Source organism: Strongylocentrotus purpuratus, unplaced genomic scaffold (genome assembly GCF_000002235.5).
Source record: "Strongylocentrotus purpuratus isolate Spur 01 unplaced genomic scaffold, Spur_5.0 spur5_scaffold_6, whole genome shotgun sequence".
Lineage (NCBI taxonomy): Eukaryota > Metazoa > Echinodermata > Echinoidea > Camarodonta > Strongylocentrotidae > Strongylocentrotus > Strongylocentrotus purpuratus.
Window position 1 is genome coordinate 7,557,243 of NW_022145612.1, and position 20,930 is coordinate 7,578,172.

At 38.7% G+C, this 20,930-nt stretch overlaps 1 protein-coding gene across 1 annotated transcript; it reads left to right on the forward strand.

Annotated features, from left to right (window-relative positions):
• The first annotated feature begins 11,401 nt into the window (after positions 1–11,401).
• On the forward strand, positions 11,402–18,994 carry LOC578073 (solute carrier family 10 member 6-like). Its single transcript, XM_031000122.1, has 5 exons — positions 11,402–11,948; positions 15,024–15,160; positions 15,597–15,904; positions 17,131–17,341; positions 17,904–18,994. Exons 2-5 carry the CDS (start codon positions 15,098–15,100, stop codon positions 18,420–18,422), a joined length of 1,101 nt encoding a protein of 366 aa, XP_030855982.1. The 5' UTR covers positions 11,402–11,948; positions 15,024–15,097; the 3' UTR covers positions 18,423–18,994.
• Positions 18,995–20,930: the final 1,936 nt, after the last annotated feature.

Here is a 20,930-nt window from a genome sequence, read left to right on the forward strand (position 1 = left end):
AAAATTATCCCGTAGAGTGCGAAGAAGGCAAGGGTGTCCGGTCGGGGCCCCCTAAGCGTAATGTAGCACCCTGAATGACCCGGTAATTCCCTTTACAAATCCGCTGCCAGGAGAACCGAAAGGGACCTACAACGTTGGGTGTGGTGATGGGAAACATAGATACCCCTCCGGAAATTACCCCATATTGCACATTTTCTTCATAAAATAAAAAAATTAAACACTATTCTCTCATATTTCAGCTAAATGATATTAATAAAAGTATTTTTATTCTTCAAATTAGATATTTTGATAACACAGAAAGTTAAAATCAACAGAGTCTTCATTTCATTTCCACAGAAAGGATCATTGATGGAATGTCCGAAAATAGGATTGATAAGAAGTATTATGGGATGGCCAATTCGTACAACAGCACACGATCTTTCTACGGGCATGCGCTATACTGTACACACGTCGAGATTTTCCCATTCATTTTCTTTTAAAATCAGATGAAAGAAATTTGTTCTTTTGTTAAAAAATACATGTCGATTAAAAACATCTAATTATTAGAAGCTGGTAATATTTTGTGCATGAAACAAGTTATAAAAAATTAAATGCCATTTGCTGACCCTTTGAAATGCGAGATATGCTGTGGAATCATTCTTCAACTTCCACCAACTCTACCACCAACGCTGATCTTAGCATCTATTTACCGTATATCTTTTTAAAAAAAAATCTTCTTATGAATAGACAAATTACTCGCTAAAATAAAGGAAGATGCTTGCTTAGTATGATATAAATGGACACAAATGCGAACAATCCACCCCCCCCCCCCCCCACCTCCCGAGAAAAGAAGTTTAGACGGCTCAATCAACTTCGCCAAGAGATATACACAAAAAAGAAAAAATAGGCAAACATTGAATTCTAATTTACTGTTACAGAATATCAAGGAGTTCTGGGTATGGAGACGATTAACATTTCCGTTCTAATGTAGAAAGTAGAAAATTAGGATAATCGCTTAGAAAAACAATAAGGGTTAGTCCTGAAAGTTAAATGCATGCCTAATCAATTCCGCCATTTTCTCCCCTCACGATTTAATAGGTAGACCTTTACAAAGAGATGAAACAGTTAGAAAATATCTTTTTCTTGGTACTTTCTCAGATCTATTTCAAGATAAACGTGTTCTTCACTTGTTTGTTTCTCTTTCTCTCATTATTTTTAACCATCACTCATCTTCTATTGCTATCTATTTTCTCTGGGATTTTCTCCAGTCGTTATATCTATTCTGTACTCGTAAAATCTAATCTTTGAATTGCAGAACGCTTCCGAGTGTTTAAGTCAATTAGGCCTAACCATTAATGTATTTTAAGAGGCGTTTTGGATGTGGTGGTATGCATTTAGAAAGTGTCTTAAAACTATTTTTAAGAATGAGTATCATATTAAGTAGACATGAAATCGATAAGGAGATCATAAATTATTTCCCTTTTTTGTTACCCACCCTCCCCCCCCCCCCTTTTTTCTTTTTTAAATATTTTTTTAACGTTGTCTTGAAAAAAAAAACAATATAAAAGGTTGCAATTGCTTTTACTGAAGAAACATTAAGTTCTAGTCTTTAATTAAGAAAGTTGACTCGGAAGAACCGAAATTAAACCAAATGATAAAAAATTAACCCCATTGCTCATATATCTGAATTAACTCATTTGAAAGACGAGAGAACTATTTGGTTTTCTTTAAGTTATCAGTGTTTACTTTTGAGAGGGAAAAGGGAGAGAAACTAAGTAAACCTGCTCTTCAAGACGGCTATTACCGGATCGGTGGGTCAATAGTTTTGATAGAAGTGTGAATGGCATTACCCTGCATTTCCTTCGGTTCCCCCCACTTTGGCTCACTTTATAACCCAATTAACACTTTAGGCACACAATCAATTGTTGAACTCACCTCTGCCCAGTAAAACAACAAAGGCACCGCCCCTAGTCACATGACAGCCGAGCAAGAGTTATTTATAGCATGCCCAGGCCAGGCGCGGCTCTGATAGCCTAACAATACAGACTCGTTTTCAGTCATAGTACATTCGCCCCTTTAGTACAATGTGTGATATGAAAAGTGCTGGGTATTCGGTGACAAATATTCGACCTGCTATTGATTGTTGTACCATTATGGGATGGATTCTTTTGTATTGAGTTTTAAGTATATAATTCCTTTAATTCCTTTAATACAAGTTTCAATGAGAAACCGTATTCAAGGGAAACAAAAATATGGTGTTTATACCATAATTATAGACATGACTGGTGGTCTTTCTATAGAGGTGATCGCTAAAGTAGGTTTGACTGTATAGCTAAAATTCAAATACTTTTGTTTTCTTTCATTTTGATAATTCTTGGTCCTTCCTATACCCACCTTAACTGAAGCCATAAGCATAATGACAACAAAATTGCCATCGGGCTGGCATTTAGTGCCCGAATTGAGTGTTCTGGATTTTGTAATCCATGCTTATTCTGGGGCAATTTTGTTTGGAATTCCCTGAAAAACATCACATCTGATAAGGATGAGTAGGATGTTAACCCAGTGTTAAAATGAGTTAACACCCTTCTTGTTTTTACATGCTGCCCCCAACTGTCCTATCCCCAAAAAATATTTTAAAAGTCATTAATACGATCAGTGGTTACCTCAGGGTGTGCACTTGAGCACACCCCCCCCCCCCCCCCTCCTCTTGCCACCTTTGTTGGAAGCCCATGCGAATATAGGACTTGCTCACAGGTCATCAATTTCTGTATTAATTGATAAGCCTCTACCAATTATATCAACATTTTATATAAAGGGGGCCACATAATCAGCATTACTGTATTCCAAGCCACATATTTGTATGCTGTGTTTTGTGTTTTATCCTGCTTATTTTTCAATATCATTCAAAGATGTGAAACAAAACACTCCGCAACCCATTTTACCGGACGACAATAATAATCCCCAGACTACTTTTCGATAACACATAATGACAAATTCAGTCCACATAACAACTTACAAAACATATTTTGATACCTTTTTAAGTTTAACAATTTTTTTTTTAGTCTGGTCTCCCTCCCCCCCCCCCCCCCCCCCCCCTCTGCTTTAAGAATTTACCCGATAGCGGCTTCACATGCAGGGATTCTGGAATGTCGCGATTTTCAAACATTTTGCGCCCCCCCCCCCCCATTTCGAAAATCTCTAAATATTTTACCAATTGAATTGATTAGAATATTTGAAAGAGGAAAATAGTTTTTAGATGTCACTCAATAGTATAATGTGTTTTTTTTTTCTCGCTTTTATTGGTTGTTGTTGTTTAGGTTGTTGCTTTTGTTGTTGTTTATGAGATTTTAAGCAGAATATCATTTTTTTTTTCCAGAATCATTGTTCTTTCTGTTCATGGTTAGTGGAAGGGGAAGATTCGAATGCTGTAAAAGGGGGCACAGTGTTGACATATCTCTAATCAATTTCAGCTGCTTTGGGGAAAAAATGAAAAAGGTGAACAAGAACGCAATTATTGGAGAACATTTATTCATAATTTATGCCAAATTTGGTATCAACAGGGGAAACTGACCGGTTGCCCACCCCCTCCCCCTTAATCAACATTTGGTCAATAATTGTATTGAAACTTCAGGGGCATGAAACAGAAAATCATTCGCAAATAAAAGATAAAGACGAGTGTGTTTGCGACTCTCCAAACTTCAAAGATCTGACAACGAGGAATACTAAAGGTAACAATGTAACCCCCAATACCACTGCATGTCTGAAAGATTTTTTTTTAAGTTTTATATCCGAGGCCGATAGGCCGTTGAGTTTAGTCTAGGCAACACGGGTTAGGCCTATGATAATTTATATTCATGTAACAAGTGCCTTTTTTATTTAACATACCTGTCCACATTCCTTAGTCATGCGCGTACATTGATAAAAAAAGAGAGTACGCACTATTATTTCAAGTCACTGCTGTCGTTTGCCCGAATATTGGTAATTTCAGGGGCGGCGATCTTGGGGGAAGGGGGGGCACCTCCTAATTTTTTGAGGGGGGATAGCCCCCCCCCCCCCCCGGAAAATTGGTAAAATTGGTAAAAGTCTAAAAAAAAAAATGTATAGCAAATACTGACTAAATACTGCAACAAATTTAGGCTCATGGAGGGCCCAAGAGTGCCGTTTAGACTAATAAAAATGCAAAAATGTTCTCACTCGGTCGCTATGCTCCCTCGCAAATTATATCCTTTGAACTGTACAAGTAAAAATCTGCATTCCGTTGGTTTCACCGTGATACCAACGGAATACAGATTTTCCCTCGCATTTCGTATCTGCGGTCATGAAACGAAATCGCCAACCTTGGATAATTTAAACATTTTCTGGCACCCCCGCCCTCGCCCCATCCCCACCACCACCCCACCCACACCACATGTACACCTATATATTTCTATTAGATTTGTTAGTGGGGACTGAATAAACGCAAAAATAAATTAATAAACAAAAACAAAATAGTAGTTAGACAATTCAAAATTATCTCTTCATTGAAAAGAACATAGGCCTACATCGTAAAGTGCCCATTTGCTACACAGCGTCTGTTGTATGTAGACTACGGTTGGTAGTCGCACGCGCCGACCTGACCCCCTGCGAAGTTGGATGTGGGTAGATTTGACTCCGTATACCACCAGTGTTATTGTTCAGCCCATCATTGGCAGAGCTTTCTCGCTGTTTCGCGGTCTTTCATGGCAATACATCACGCGATCTCTAGTTTTCATTTCTAGTGTTTCGCCCTTCCTGTAGATCTTTTTCCTATTTCATACCTATTCATTCGAGTTAGTTTACACTGAGTATGTGAATGCTGCCAAAAGGTGATGAAGAAAGCCGTTTCCGTGGAAACAGAAGAGGCTTGTATCACTCATTCTCACGGTATGCTCTCGTACGAGCTGGAGCATGATGGGTATAGCTTCTTCAGGGGCGTGGGCTTGAACATTGGTGACAAATTGAATGGTAAATCGTTACAAAACATAGGCCTACCAGTAAATGTTACTACCAGTAATTATATAATTTTATGATGAATGTGCTACACCAAGGTTTTGTAACCGTGTTAGGATAAATTAAATCAAATCACAAATGTTAAGATAAAACTAAAATGCTTTGTGACACGCTTATATGGTAATTGTGATCGGTTTCAGGACGGGGCGGGAGGGGGGGGAGTTGTAGCTCTCCAAACGTTCTTCACTCTACAATCCTCAAACTAAAATGTGAACTAACTTATATATATTACTTAACAGCATAGGCCTGGATATATACGGATAAAGGAAATGTAAATATATTCTTTCTCAGTACAGTAGGTCAACATTCATAACATTTTTTTGCAAATGATTTTATTTTATAGACACATGCATAATTAGATTCAAGAATGTATGAGGTTTAAACCTTTTTTGCAACAAGTCTTGTTGAAATATCCCTGTTGGCAATTGCTGATCCGGGAATTTCCATAGGATCGTGGGGCGAAAAGTTTTCCCATTAGTCAGAAGAAAAAAATTCTGAGAAGAAAGTAAAATGTCACCCCTATCATTTTAGAAGGCCCATCCAAAATCCCAAAGTCGGCAATAAGGGGGGGGGGGGTGGATTCTGCCGGCCTTTCTTACCATTCCGCACAATATTATGTTATCCCAATAGGGTGCGCGATCCCCTCGCCTCCCACGGATTCGCACATTCCTGACCGTATTTCCACAGTCATACATACATGTACATGGTACACAGCCATTCATTCCTGATCATATTATGACAAAAATGGGTTGTTCCCATGACAATGTTATAAATAATGTTCGTATCTTCAATAATTAACATTATTTTTATTCTCTTCATCATATAAATTACGATTGGTAGTGGCATTGCGTAGGTAAAGATATTGAGGGGCCTCTGGCGCCACGGAGACACCGAAAATATTATAGGTTGATAAAATGTGAGAGAACAAAAAGGTAAAAAGGGGGGGGGGTTGTACCATCTTCTTGTCACGTTGGTGGGTCTTCTTCTCTCACTCTCTCTCTCTCTCTCTCTCTCTCTCTCTCTCTCTCTCTCTCTCTCTCTCTCTCCTCTCTCTCTCTCTCTCTCTCTGTTTCTCCCTCCCTCCCTCCTCCTTCTCTCCCCTCTTTATTTTGTTATTCATATGATTGGGGGACATGCCCCCATAGCCCCTCGACCCCTCATCCCTCAGGGGTGGATCTAGGGGTGTTTCGGCGGTTTAACCCCCCCCCCCCCCCCGTAGGCGGCCAAGTGAAGAGGAAAAAAAGTAAAACAGTAAAACGGCACGATTTTTGAAAAAACATGCCCCCCCCCCCCCTGGCAAAAAGCTAGATCCGCCCCTGCCCCTGAATCTACGCCACTGACATGGAATGTGCACTGAACAGAATGGCACGACGTTATGTGAAGTACAACAGTGGATAACATTATTGATAGCAATAATTACTTGGTAGTATGTTCAGAAAAAAGGGGCGTTGTCCTCACGTCATAGAAACTCTGTTGTCGTATCTGATCTTGTATTGTTTGAAATGTTTCTTGAAATTTGAGCATTTTATTTCGTCAAGATATTCATGTATTCAGGCAGGCGTCATCCATATCAAGTCTATCGTCTACCCCCCCCCCCCCCCAATAATCATAACGGCATTACAAACCTGCAGCTAACCACATACACAGAGCTAAAACGCTTGAATATAATAAACATAGGTGTTCAAGACGGATGGGAAGGGGTTGCAACCTCCAATCAAACATTTTGAAAATAATAACATTCGGGCAGCAAGAGGCTCGAATGAACTCATCTTCGGACAGCGATGTTGTTGTTTTTTGCTCATATCTTTTACTTATCTGGAGACCATTGCGATATATCTCTCTCTCTCCAGCTACAACAAAATCGAATGATGTGTATTTCGAGGGGCCGGTGGGGGGGGGGGGGGTTCGCGGGTTTTTGACTTTTTTTCCTACTTATCATGTTTCTGCGTGTTGAGCATATCCCTTGTTTTGTGAGAGATTGGGGGATTGGTCACCCTTTTACAAAAGCTCGGAGTCTCCCCGGGCTTCGAAATGGATGTAATGGATAACTTTAAAACAAATAAAACATAATATCAGAACGCAGAAAGAAAGTGTACTTTAATGACACAGGAGATATGTATCTAAACGCAAATGTAACAAATGCTCATGGAATTCAATGGAAACTATGATGATTCCTTTAAAAATAGAACAAAAGACAAAATTAACCAAATGAAGAAGAAGAAAAAAACAGCACCCGTGCTGACCCACAGAAAATAATAGAACCACACATAGGCTCATATTCACAGGTCACCACCTCCTAGCAAGGCATAACTTACATTCAACTCCTTGACGACCAGGAAATGGAACAAAAATATCATGAATCAGACTTCAGATTTTAAACTTATCCATAAGAAATGCATTTCATAAGCCCAGTAAAGTCATGAAAGTTGAAATACATAATTATACACCAATAACGGATTTAATGACAGGTACTGTAAAGAGAGAGGACGCCATGTTATGCAATATACGCGTTGCAAGAATCCATTGTTTTAGAAGATGCAGGTCTCTACGAAAAATAATTTTGAAAGAAGAATTCGGATATTGATAACCCTCCCCCCCCCCCTCCAAAAAAGGGGGAAATCTGACAAGCAATCGCCCCTACATACTCCCCCTCCCCCCCCCCCCCAACACCGCCCCTGCATACACTGGTCAGTTAGTCGCTCTTTAAGCCAACAACACATTGGGGCGTTTTCTTACTGTCAATATGTAATGCAAACTAATTGACACCGTCGTGAAATTTGTTTTTCCATAGTAAATGTAACGTAGTTTAGGAGCGGATCGAGAGGGTGGGTCATGGGGGTTTGGACCTCCTTTTATTGACTGTCATAATTATATATGGTTTGTAGGCCTACTATAAACCATCCTTTTTGCTTGACTGGACTCCTCCCTCATTTTCGGCTAAGTTAACACCCAAAAATATGTTTATCATTCTCTGTATTATAGCTTGTCAGAGTTTTGTGTAAATTGGAACCCTCCCTCTTCACAAAATACTGGACCCGCCCCTGGTATCTAAGCCCGAGCAGCGAAGTGCCTGAATACCTTCATATTTGGGCAACGAGATGCCCGAATTTCCTTCTATTTGACAGAAAGGTGCCCGAATATGTTTCGCATCTTTTAGTTTTATATCGCAATAACAATTGTTATCATGCTCGTTCGTTTCACTTTCTCGCAACATTTAGAAACAGGATGATTCTGGGCAACGAGATGCATGAATATCCTGATATTCGTGTATGGAGATGAGTGACCATACTGTATTCATGTATTCGGCGGCGAGGTGTATGTCCGCAAACATTATTTTATATCTTATCTAGTGTGTTAACACAAAACAAAAATTGTACCATAATTTTGTTGTTTAAAGTCTTCTTCATTTTTTGTTCACGCTTGCGAATGTGCCCAAACGTGTGTCCATGGCACAATACGAATGCCGGAGTGATGCAAAATGAATATTCTGTTATGAATTTGGGATTGGGGGTGATGCGAAACTTTGTATTTCTTAAAAGGGTGCCGTGACTTTTGAGAAATTAAAAAACGCTGCAATAGGTTACTGAAATTGCCTCTGAGTTGATTTTCGAAAGTCTCTATATACGATCATGTTCTAAATACAACGATATTTCTTTAACAAATGCAAGACTAATTTACTTGTAAATTACATCGACCTTTACTACGAACATTCAAACGATGTGAAGTTTTCAATTCTCATTTGACTATCACAGTATTCATGATCGTCATATAATAGTGCTCGGGTAAATTAGTGATCAGTGTAAACAAAAAATTGCATTGTTTTACTTCATAAAATGCAAAAAGGAAGCACTACCATAACCAAGCGAGGGTTTTCTCATCTTGATATGGCTTTGTAGATCGGACCGCAGTCCAGGATTTACCACTCGGCTTTCCAGGACATAATTATCATGGTATGACCGACGTTGGTAAAATACGTGGGTACACGTAAGTAGATGTATCGTGGAGGTTGGATGTTATCACTCAAACCTATCGAGAGTAAATCGTCTTTTACCATACAGAGCCATCATTCTGTATAGATTGCTCTGCTACCATATATTCTATACTGCCATCTAGCGTTAGATGCAAGTTAGATTTTCATTTGACAAAATAGTGTCCTTTCTAGCTATGATCTTTTACATCTACATTGAACTGAATTCGTTTTTATTTTTCCTTATAATTATTGTTGAGCCGAGAGCCAAAGGCCCAAAGCAATATAGCCACGTTTAATCTATGATTTTCAAACCGGCTAGTTGTAATTATTATATTTCAGCAATTTTCTGTTGCAAGCTTTGCAGTTGAAAAGTAATATTTCCGTTTCTTTTCAGACATTTAAAAGAAATGGTTTCATACGAATATTTTATTATTTATATAACTGTGTCAGAATTCCATATCATAAATATATAACACATCATGTAAACGAGAGTGAGAATTGGATGATTACTTTGGCGATTATTTTAATTATTATACGGCAAATTGAGACCGCATTACATTGTCAGTGCAAAGTGATACAAAAAGTCATCAGTAGTTATATCGAAATCTTCATTCATTAAATTAATAATCTTAAAAGAACGATATTGATTAAAGGAACAAAAGTGGACAGATCTTGTAAAAAAAATCCAGTTACATTTTATTTCGACCAACCTTTCTTCTAAAGGGTTCAAAACTATATTCTTTAATAAAGATACAGCAAAGACAAGGGTTGCATGAGTTGGTGTGTTATTTCACTGAGCACATAGTATTGTACTACTATTATGATATGAACTCATGGACCTACTACTCCATGATGAAAAAGAAAATGTACCGGAACCGAGCGAATTCTAAACATACTTTTTCGAAACGGCCCGAAACGTGGCACCAACTGTAGATGGCGCCATACCATCCAAATGTTTGTCAGCCTGTTAGCAAACCTAATAGCTGAGGAAGGGAATCTAACCTCAAACTGAGGACACTGTCTTATCTAACCCAATGATCAGTGCTTTGCCCGCAAACGAAGGACAGTGTCTGACCTCAAGCAAGTTTGACCTCATCTTAAGGTCAATCCGCACGCGCCTATTTAGTATCGAAATGACCAAGTGTCTACACAACAAGGGCAAACTCGCAAGGCGAACGAATTTTGCATTATATTACGCAACAACTTGCTCGAGGCATTAAACGACAACACAGATGCAAGGCCGTTTTATTAGAAAACCGAAAATGACATTAGTCTTGAAGAAACAAACTCTCTTTGAAAAATGCAAAATCTTTTTCTGATCTAGTGGCTAGTGTCATGCCAGCCGCACTGCATATTTGAATACAAATAAACCAGATTACTTTTATGGTTCTTATTTCAACATCGTCTGGTGATGCCAGATTCTTTCCTGAAGCAGTCATTAACATAATGCATGCACGATTCCGTTCATTTTGGTACTTAATTTAGGATTGCAGAAGGGGAGTAACATCTCTTATTCAATTTTTATAAAAGATATGCTTGCCGATACAAAGTGCAATTGTGCAGAACATATAATGTTGTTGTTTTTATACACAGATTGCTTCATGTCCTGTCTGATGATTGCTGATTGTTGTCCATATCCCCCAAATGGCTGTGAAGTGGCAGCTAGCTTGCAACAGGATGTCGAGGCTACCCGCGATAAAAACGGTCTATTGTGACGTCATAATAGCCTGCGCGCCGTCGGATTCTGCGGTCCGCTTTTATAATACACACCCACATGCATCTCATTGAACGTACGACGGATAGGAGCACAGCCGACTGTCGCGTCCAGCTGGGAAAGCGCGACACAATGATGATTGATTGTGACGTCACAAGGGCATCTGCGTTTATCGGACTTACAGTAGCGAAACGACGAGACTGTGACGTAATAAAGGCTTGCTTGTTGTTGCGCGCATGATTGCTTCCGACCAAATAATGCGCAAAGCATTGTTCAAATAAGTTGACCTAATTGACCTTGGCATGTAAACAGTGTTTAGTTCGGTAGACAAAGCTTTTGGCAATCGAACATTGTTTGGTAGTGTCGAGAGCTCTCTTTGGTGATGTAGTCGAGGTCACAACCTCCGATATACCAGGGCATTGCCTCCGAGGCTGAGGTCTATGGTGATAGACTCGTATTTGAATGTAATGTATACGAAGTGAATTCAAGCCGGTGACGATGGGGGAGGGGTTGGAGGGGACCCTATGGATGTATATTATAAGCACTAGCAAATTTAGCCCCTAAAACACTTCTGCTATCGAGAAAAATTGAATATCAAAATTTACCGGTGCTCCAGGTAAATTTTGATTAATTAAAAATACCACCTATACTGCCATCCAATGGTAGCTGCGACCATGAAACTCTCAGAATATGCAGATGTGATATATATATAATTTCCAAACGGCAATAGCTAATAGGTCAATTTTAGTAAAGCAACATTAATTTATAGCATCAAGTGTGACAGATATGAGGGCTATAAAGGCCTACACCCACTGATATTTTTTTACACCAGTACTGACAAGTAAAGTTGTATAGATTCCATAGAATTATAAAAAGGGCGCGTTTCTTTTTCAAAAATCGCTGAATCGTGGAATATGGCGAAGGGTTAAAAGTTAATCCGAACATCAACAACCAAGAAGCATAGAAATTAGAAGAGAAATACGGTTTTACAAAACGTGAGAAAATTAAGCGAACAGGGATTTTTGAAGGTGCAGATCTATGTGCTGTCTGGTACAATTTCAGTCCAATGCATCCAGTGACGTGTATACAACATCTGTCGTATACTGTTAGGCCTAGATCTGCGGAACATCGGTATTGAAGATCCACTTTTCAAGCCGTATTACGACTGGAATAATGTTAAGTGCTGGTATTAGAAACTTCTGTTGCATTTGTACTTGTATGAAAGTGTCAAATTAAGAAAACCCAATGTGCTGTAAGGTGAGTGTGTTTGGCTAAATATGTATGTTCCGATTACAATGATTCTAAAGGTTGAATCTGTGTTTCCTTTTTGTGACTCACACTGTCTAAGTCATCTCTCTAATTGTATTAACGAGCGTAATGTATCATTCCATGCAGACGAAACCTGAATCTATGCAAAACAACGGAGCACAGAAATAGATAAATTATTTTTTTACAGAAAAGTTGAATAATTTAATGTGTATTCCAAGTGTAACTTTAGACTAAGAGAATATATATGATGTTTAAGATAAACAATTGTTATTGGCCCGTTCATGTATCATTTCAACTACAATGAATGTAATGTACAGATAATTTCAGTTCAAGGTATTAAATAATATTCTGAATTTGAATTAAAAATTGTATAGGTCATAAGTTCCCTACTTTGTTCTTTTTGTGACATATTAAATGAAACGATTGAACATTTTTTTTTTGGAAATGTACAACAGTATAAGATTTTTGGAAAAGAGCTGACTATGTTTGATTTCTTGATGTTAACCGAAAAAATGGTAATTCTTGGTATATTGTCGAAGAATTATATTCTTTTTAACCATATATTAATAATTGCAAAGAAAATATTTTACCTAAATAGATGCAAATTAGCTAAACCAAATATTACTGACTTCATTTCCTTATTAATCAAATCGTACAAAAAGGAAAGATATATTGCTATACATAATGATAAAAAAGCTGCCCATGACAGCAGGTGGCAGGGCATGGCCCTGTGGATTTTTAAAAAACTGTATCATCTTTAATGCATTATGTAATCAAATTTTCATTTTCACTGGTGGGTGAATCTTTTGTCACATAATCAATGTACCTTGAAGTGACTGAAAAAAAAAAAATTTCAATACACACAAAAAAGTGTAACTTTTGAATAATTACATGGAAACATGAGACATGATGAAAAAAGCTACGTTGCACTCTCCTCTTTTTCATTTTGTCAACAAATAATTTGTATGCAGATCTATTGTTTGATTGTTACATGCCTTTTCATTTCCTTCTTTCATTCATAATTCCGTATTACGTTTTTATATTATTATTTTATGTGCACAGACTTCAGACAGAAAGTTTTGTTTCTGAGGTGGGCCCTTGCGCTTTTTGAAAAAGAAAGTTGAATTCTGGTAAAAATGAAAATAAATTGTTGAGCTTCAATTTGAGAGAACACAAAAGCAGAAAAATAAAAAGTCACCTGAAAATTGTCCTCATAATTGAAATAAGACAAGAAATAGCTGAAAGTTTGGACCAAAATATGTGGGTAGTCCCATGCATATGCAATTTCTGCGTGTGATCCTTCATAAGATTTGGTCAGTTTCCTTCACTTTGACCGTTTTAAAACGTCATAGTATACACCATTTATAACCATACTACACTTTTCCCTTTTGCTTCCTTACAATTTCCTTTAGAATGTAATCACATAACCAGTACTCAACTTTATCTCTGCCACGGCATATTACGAAAAAAAGTTATCTCAAAAACGAATCTGCTACCATTCTGTCAATATGGAAATTCAGAACTTAATCATCCACGATATACCGCAGGACAGTGTTTGGTTTGGCACAATTCACCCATCATTCACCCATAAATGCAGTGAACCCAAAACGAAGCTATAGAATTAGAGGTATCACAATAGCGTAGAACTACAGTGCTCACAATATTTGATAATGTGCCTAAATGGAGTTTACAATAATTGGGTCAGTTCGAGGGAGAGAGCTTTTATTTGAAAATAAAAGATTCCAATATTTAACCTTTTATGATATGGGGACTTTGTACGATGTGACTAGAATCCCTGTGTACTGTTAGTACACCAAACAAATTGAAGTAAAGTGGGTTGAAAATACATTCTTCAGTTTGGCACAAATCATTTTTTAATTTCAAAGAAAATTTAGTCATTTTGTCCACAACTTTCCAAACTCTTCATATCATTATGGCATAAATCTGACGCTTCCATACGATTTGAACTGCATCACAGATCGCATGCCCTTTTATAAGTGTATACGATGAGGGCTATAGGGCTGCAAAATATAATCTCTGTTTTTGCTTGTCATAAGTTTTTAGGCATTGTTCTACCTCTATGCCCCTACATCAAAAAGCGGGGGGGGGGGGTATTCTCTAATTAAAACCCTATACTGATTTTACCCTAATTTCTATGTTTATTTAGTAATAATAATAATAATAATATGGATATTTATATAGCGCCGGTATCCGCCAGGCTCTGACGCTCATGGCGCTGTACATACATGTATTACTATCACAAAATATAACTTTCTTAACTAAAATAAAGTAAACTAAAACGACACAAATTAATACGCTACATTGACATGATTAAATAGCACTGATTAGAAAGAGATGGGTTTTTAGAGCAACTTTGAAGTCATGAAGGGCAGTTGAATTACGAATAAGTGGCAGCTTATTCCAAAGGGACGGACCAGAATGAGAAAATGCTCTATCCCCCCAGGAACTGCGCGTCTTAGGAACAACTAATAAGGAGGATTGAGATGAACGAAGATGTCTTGTAGGCTTATACTTAACAATCAACTTGATATTGTAGGAAGGAGCAGAGTCATACAAGGAATGGAAAACTAGCAACAACAACTTAAAAATAATTCGGTCACATACCGGGAGCCAGTGAAGAGTTTTGAGAATGGGGGTGATGTGGGTTCTACGAGAAGAAAATGTGACAATACGTGCAGCAGTATTTTGTAGTTTCTGGAGTCTAAAATGATTATTAAAAGGCGATTAAACTCTATTAACACGGTGCTATAGAAGAAACCCACCCCACCCCACCCCACCCCCCAAAAACGAGTAATTTATTTGAAGTTGTAAATGTTTGAAAGTTGGAATATCTAAATATCCATGACTGCACGAGTATCTCATATTAGCAAATGTATTATCACCGTTGTGAATATGTATTGTGGACAACGTATTCCCTTATTGGTTTTCGCTGAAATTTATAATTTAATAGTGATAAGAAATCTCATAGGAATTAAAATTTTCGTATTTGTTTATCCTATATTTCGTTTAACATTCTGATTCCCAGATTTGTTTTCATTTTAGGTGTCTACTTTAGCATAAGTCAAGGCCAGATGATTTCTCTTTGATTTGACAGCAACCTTGTGCAGCTAATCATCATGGAAGATATGTCCCCAAACTTGACCATGAGCCCGAGTAACCAAGACTCATCACATCACAAGGTAACTTTATACAAGAAGTTATCCGGTGCTCCCACACAATTAATTTGAAAGATAAAAGTGCAAATTCCTTGCTCGATACGCTATACTGAATGACAAAAGTATGATTTTGGCCGGGAAATCCGTTACATCATGAAAATTAAACTAATGTTTCTTTCTTTCTGCTATTCACGCTATATTCATTCTCTCTCTCTCTCTCTTTTTCTTCTTCATCCCGTCTCTGTGCCTAGCTCTTTCTGTATATGTCTCCCCATCCACCTTCCTTCTTCGTAGCGTTTCACCTCTTTCTTTGTCTTTATCTTTATCTCTGTCTCTAATATGTTTCACCACCTACTTTCCTTCTTCGTAGCGTCTCACCTCTTTCTTTTCGACTGTTTATTACCATTTTCACAAGAAACATTCCAATAATATTCTACCCGTTTTTTTTTTGTTCCTATAGCTCCTAGAATACTACCTATCGACGGCGAGTTACTACATCAGCTACATCGGCATCGCCGTGGCTCTTTTCGCTATGGGTTGCATCATCTCCATCAAAGATTTCTCCGATAAAGACAAACACATGTCAAAAAGTGTCGTCATAGGAATCGCCTTCCAATCCGTCTTCCAACCCCTGATCGGGTACGGGCTCGCCGTCATACTGCATTTGGATGTCAACGAAGCAATGGCCATGATCATCCTGGCATGTTGTCCGGTATCACCCTTCTGTGCCGTGTTCGTCTACTATGGGGAAGGTGTCGTCATTGTCGGGTATGTGATGTTAAGTCCGTTTGTACAAATGTTTAAACTTGAAGCGAAAAGGCGACGTGATTAACTCACCATGACGCCATGTTTAAGACGAGAGAGTGAGTTGTCCAACTTGCCAAGGCGCCATTATCGGTAAAGCAGCCCCCCCCCCCCCCCAACTCCGAGAACGGACGGATCCCATGCGTGTTACCAAAATGTCCGGTAAAGGGGTACTTTTCGTGCGACAAAGTCCGGCCCGAGAATTCTAAAAAAAGGGGTGTATTAACTTTTCACCCGGAGATTTCTTTAAAAAGAGGGTGTTTTTTTCTTCTTTTTTTCCTCATCTCTTTAGACTCCTGAGAAATTATTCCGAATTTAGGGGGGGTCTCCAAGGCAGGAAAAGCCCACGAAAAGCCCGCGAAAGGGGGGTTCGGAAATGTTGGCAGTCCTCAGATAGGGGGTGCTTTCAAAAAGAGAGAACAAGCATATGCGTACCCTAAATAACACTGAGGGGGGGGGGGGGGGGGGGGGGGGGGGGCGCCGGGGTCAGAACCACGGAACTGTATAGTGGTTAAAACTCGCCCTCTCGTCATTTCGGTCATCAACATTACGCCTTCTCGCTGCACGTTTAAGCTTCTGTTCTTCTTTTAAAGAAAAACTCTTGCACTTAAGAAAAGCACCATTTCCTATATCAAAATTAGGTTTCCCATGATAATTATTATGATGACATATAAACATTTTATTTGCAAACACATGTGGTATGAGTTGTAATAGTTATGCAATGTTTCTTACCCCCTACGCTGGGCTACCGCTGGGCTACTGGCAAGTCCCCTTTCCATAACAAAATATCTTTCCTTGGATCCCCCAAGATTTATGTAAAGTATGTCAGGTTTAGGACATCGTTGTTGAGGTTTCATTTTTTTTTCTTTCTCATTGGTAACGTTTCTCCTTTTGAAATGTAATCATCTCTTTAAGAGATCATATCAAATGAAATAAATTTAACTAATAACTTTGATATTTATTGGTTCATCAGGCATTATGAATGAGCAACGGTTTACCAACCGTGCCCCTACCCTAACTTGAACTAGGGCCTGGAAATATTATTCTTGATGAAATCTAGTAAGTGTAATCAGCCAAGCTATGTTGTTTATTGCTTCCCAGCCAATAAACTAAGTCATCGCGTTGTGATGTTCTTGTTACGGATTTGCGCACTGAACTTTTTCATTGTCGTGTTCAATTGATCATTGCAGGTTATCTCTCGCCATGTTCTCCACAGCCCTATCCGCAGGGCTGATTCCGTTTTGGTTCTCCGTCCTCTCTCGAACCTGGACACGGGAGTATATCGTCATTGGCCCTCCATCTGACATCGGTCTTGCCGAACTGGAAATATTCATACCCACAGCCCTGGGTCTTTTGTACAAGAGAGTACATGGGAAGAAGAAAGCACGGCTAATGGCCAAGGTAATAAACCCTGAACGCTATAATTTTTTTGGGTGTATATTTATCACTCATTCTCTTCACATGCCAATGTATTTTCCCAAATTCTCTTTTTATCCTACTGATCAAATTGAATTAATCCTTGTCTTTTATTAATTTCTCAAAACGCCCTCTCTCGTGTTTTCAGTTTCAATTTTAATGTCTCCGTCACCCCCACCCCCCCCCCCCCATTTTCTTATTTTCCTTCACCTCACCCTCCACCCCTCTCTGTCTTTCTCTTACTGTCTATGTGACTGTCTGCCTGTCTGTCCCCCTTTCTCTCTCTCTCTCTCTCTCTCTCTCTCTCTCTCTCTCTCTGTACATGTCTCTACTTCTGGTCCCTCTCCCTTTCCCTGTCTCCCTACCCCTTGTCTCTACCCCCCCCCCCACCTCTGCATCTCTACCTCTCTGCTTTTATCTCTCTATCTCTGTCTGTATTTCTGTCTTTGCCTCTCTGACTCTCAATTTCTCTGTTTATCTTAATTCCCCCCCCCCCCCCACACACACACACACACACATCCCTCACTCTATTTGTTTCTCGTCATAGGTTTGCAGCAATGCTTTCTGGGTGGCCGTCATCATCAGTCCTATCCTGAACGGCATCGCCTATCCCCAGGACTTTGTCGCTGACTGGCATGTATGGACCGGCGCCTTCGTCCTCCCCTTATCCGGCTTCTTCTGCGGCCTCCTCCTCTCCCTCTACTTCAACCTCCCCTTTCAAGTCTGCAGCGCCATCTCGCTGGCTGTCGGCACGCCCAACTGGTTCATCGCCAAGAGTCTCGCCACCAGGTTCTTTTCCGAGGACGAGGAGACCCTCCACGGTGTCTTCGCGCTCCTGTCCATCATCAGTATCACCCTACCCATCGAAGGGTTCATTTGGTCTATCATGTTCCGCAGCATCCAGGAATTCTTCATGGAGTTGTCTCCCAAGTGCTGCTGCAACGATGCGGATGATGATGACGATGATGACGATTTTGCTATCATAGAAATGGATGATGCGGCATCTCCACCACCAGTGGAAATTAAAGTTTCTCACCATTTTGATATTGATGAGACTGAAGCTTGATCTATAGCAGGAATTGAACTCCTAAATCAGCTTGCTTGCTCCCATCTCTAGTTCCGAGGAGAAAAGTGGTTACTGATAAGATGCAGAAGGACATTCTTATTGCCAATATATAATTTCCTTGCATGGATATTTTAGCCCAAATTGAGGCTTATACAGGCTTGGCCTTCACGATATTATTGATCAGTATATAGCAAAAGCAATTTGTCGCTAGAAAGCATTGTATAGTAAAATGGTCTATAAGGCTTATAGATGTCTGTATTCACGAAGTTCAATCAGAAATAAGCATGAGGTTCTGATGATGAATATTTTGTAGAATGCTTGATAGTCATCAGTGATGATTATGCAGAAATGTTGCAAGTTACAAATGATTTGCCCATTTTCAGAGGTTTATCTTTGCTTACAATGTTTCTGGAATAGCGTACAGTTCAATTTGAATAATTATGTGTAATCACATTCATGACTGTTATATTTTATTTTACGAGATCTGAGCTATAAGCTTTAGTTTGGGGACTTGAAATTCTTGATTCTTAAATATATATTCATTTTAATATACAATATTATAGTGTAACATTTTCGTTACCCCCCCCCCAAATCGTCTCTCTCTCTCTCTCTCTCTCACTCCCTCCATCCACCACTCTCTCTTACCAAGGAGTTATTGCTGATATCTCATTGTACTTACTATGTTCTTACATTTTGTATCTTTCTCTCTCCCTCTCTCTCTCTCTTTTCTCTCCCTCTTCCCTTCACATTTCATATTCATGGTGCCAAGTGGTTCGAGCTAGTTTGTCGTTTTCAAATCCAAATAGTTTGTTTGTAAGAACCTGTCGTTTATACAAAAATATGATATTGTTTTTAAATTTGTCGACATTTATTTGATTACACTATGCAATAATAAATAATAAAAAAGTAATGCGTTATATTCTATCAAACCTTTATATTTTTGAAATTTAAACGTTTTAAAGTAAATGATGTATGCATGATCTTCACTAACCTAAATGTATTCATTTAGCGTTCTACACCCAGGGGCGGCGATCCCGGGGCCGACGGGTGTGTGTCTGGGTGTGTGTGTGCGTGTGTGTGTGTGTGTGTGGGGGGGGGGGGTCCTGGAAAATTTGAAAAATGGCACCCACAAAAAACGTATAGCAAATACTGACTAAAGACCGCAACACACTTTTAGGCTCTGGAGGGCCCACGAGTGCAGCGTTTCGACTAATAAAAATGCAAAAATATTGCTGTATTGCTTTACACTACTTGGCCACATGGCACATACATTCGCAAAGTATTGAAACACAGGGTGCCAAAATGATTCCCATTATTCTTCATTTATCTGAAAGTTGGTGACTCTAAAGCGTGGAACAGGTTCATAATTCTGAACATGAAGAATGGCTCGTGATTCCGAAATGAAACGGGGTTCATAAATCAGAAAATGGAATATAAAGTATATCAAATAAAAGGACAAACCCTAATCGATTTTCGAAACATTTTCCGAAATTTCGAACTTTATTTATTTTATTTTCAGAATATCGAACCCTGTCATTTTTTTTCTCAATTATGAACCTTGAAATAATTAAGTACATTAATTTTGTTCGAAAAATGAATATTACTTTATGCACAGAGCAATAAACCCTCTAGTATAGGATTTTGTGAATCCTAAATTATGAGCGTTCGGAACTATATTAAGAAATAGAAACAGAATAACAAGCACAGCTCATTATATTTCATGATATTGGAATTAGTTCGTGTAAGTACGATCCGCAGTAATCGTACACTACTTTCGGGTTTTCAAACATGACGTCCCTCTACCCCTTTTGAACATCCTGAATTCGCCTCAGATAATGATTTTCAGAGTCTTACAACTCTTCTCAGTGAGCAATGGATGAACAGAAAGACCCATAAACGCCGGTAATCAGAGCTATATGGCTGGAAACGATTGGTGGCGCCTATATAGTCAAAATGAATCTGAGATGGATGACGAGCCTATTTGAAAGTGTCTCCTTTGTCAGTCACTGTAAAATCAGAAGTGTTTAACTGAATTCAGAAAACAAAATTTCACACTTTATGATTCAATATTGAAATTATATGGAGAATCTTATTTTTCGGTTTCGAATGAAATATGATAATAATAATCATATTTTGGCAAACGCCCAAGGGGAAGACCAGCTAAAAGATGGACAGACTGCATCAAGGCGGACTGCAACAACAGACAAGTTGACTCCCTGACTAAAGCCACTAGGCTGACAGAAGATAGGAAGATGTGGCAAGCCATATTGAAACAGAAGCCATCATACATCCCAGTGATGGTGTGGACGGCTTAAATCAATAATTCAATATCGATAATGATAATAATAATGATAATAATAATGATGCTGGCAATGATAATTATGATGATAATAATATTAATAATGATGATAACATTAATAATAATAAACCAAACGAAGTAAATAGACTAGTGGAGGAAATGAGAAAGACGGTGTGATGAAAAGATGATGAAGATGAGTATGCTAATGA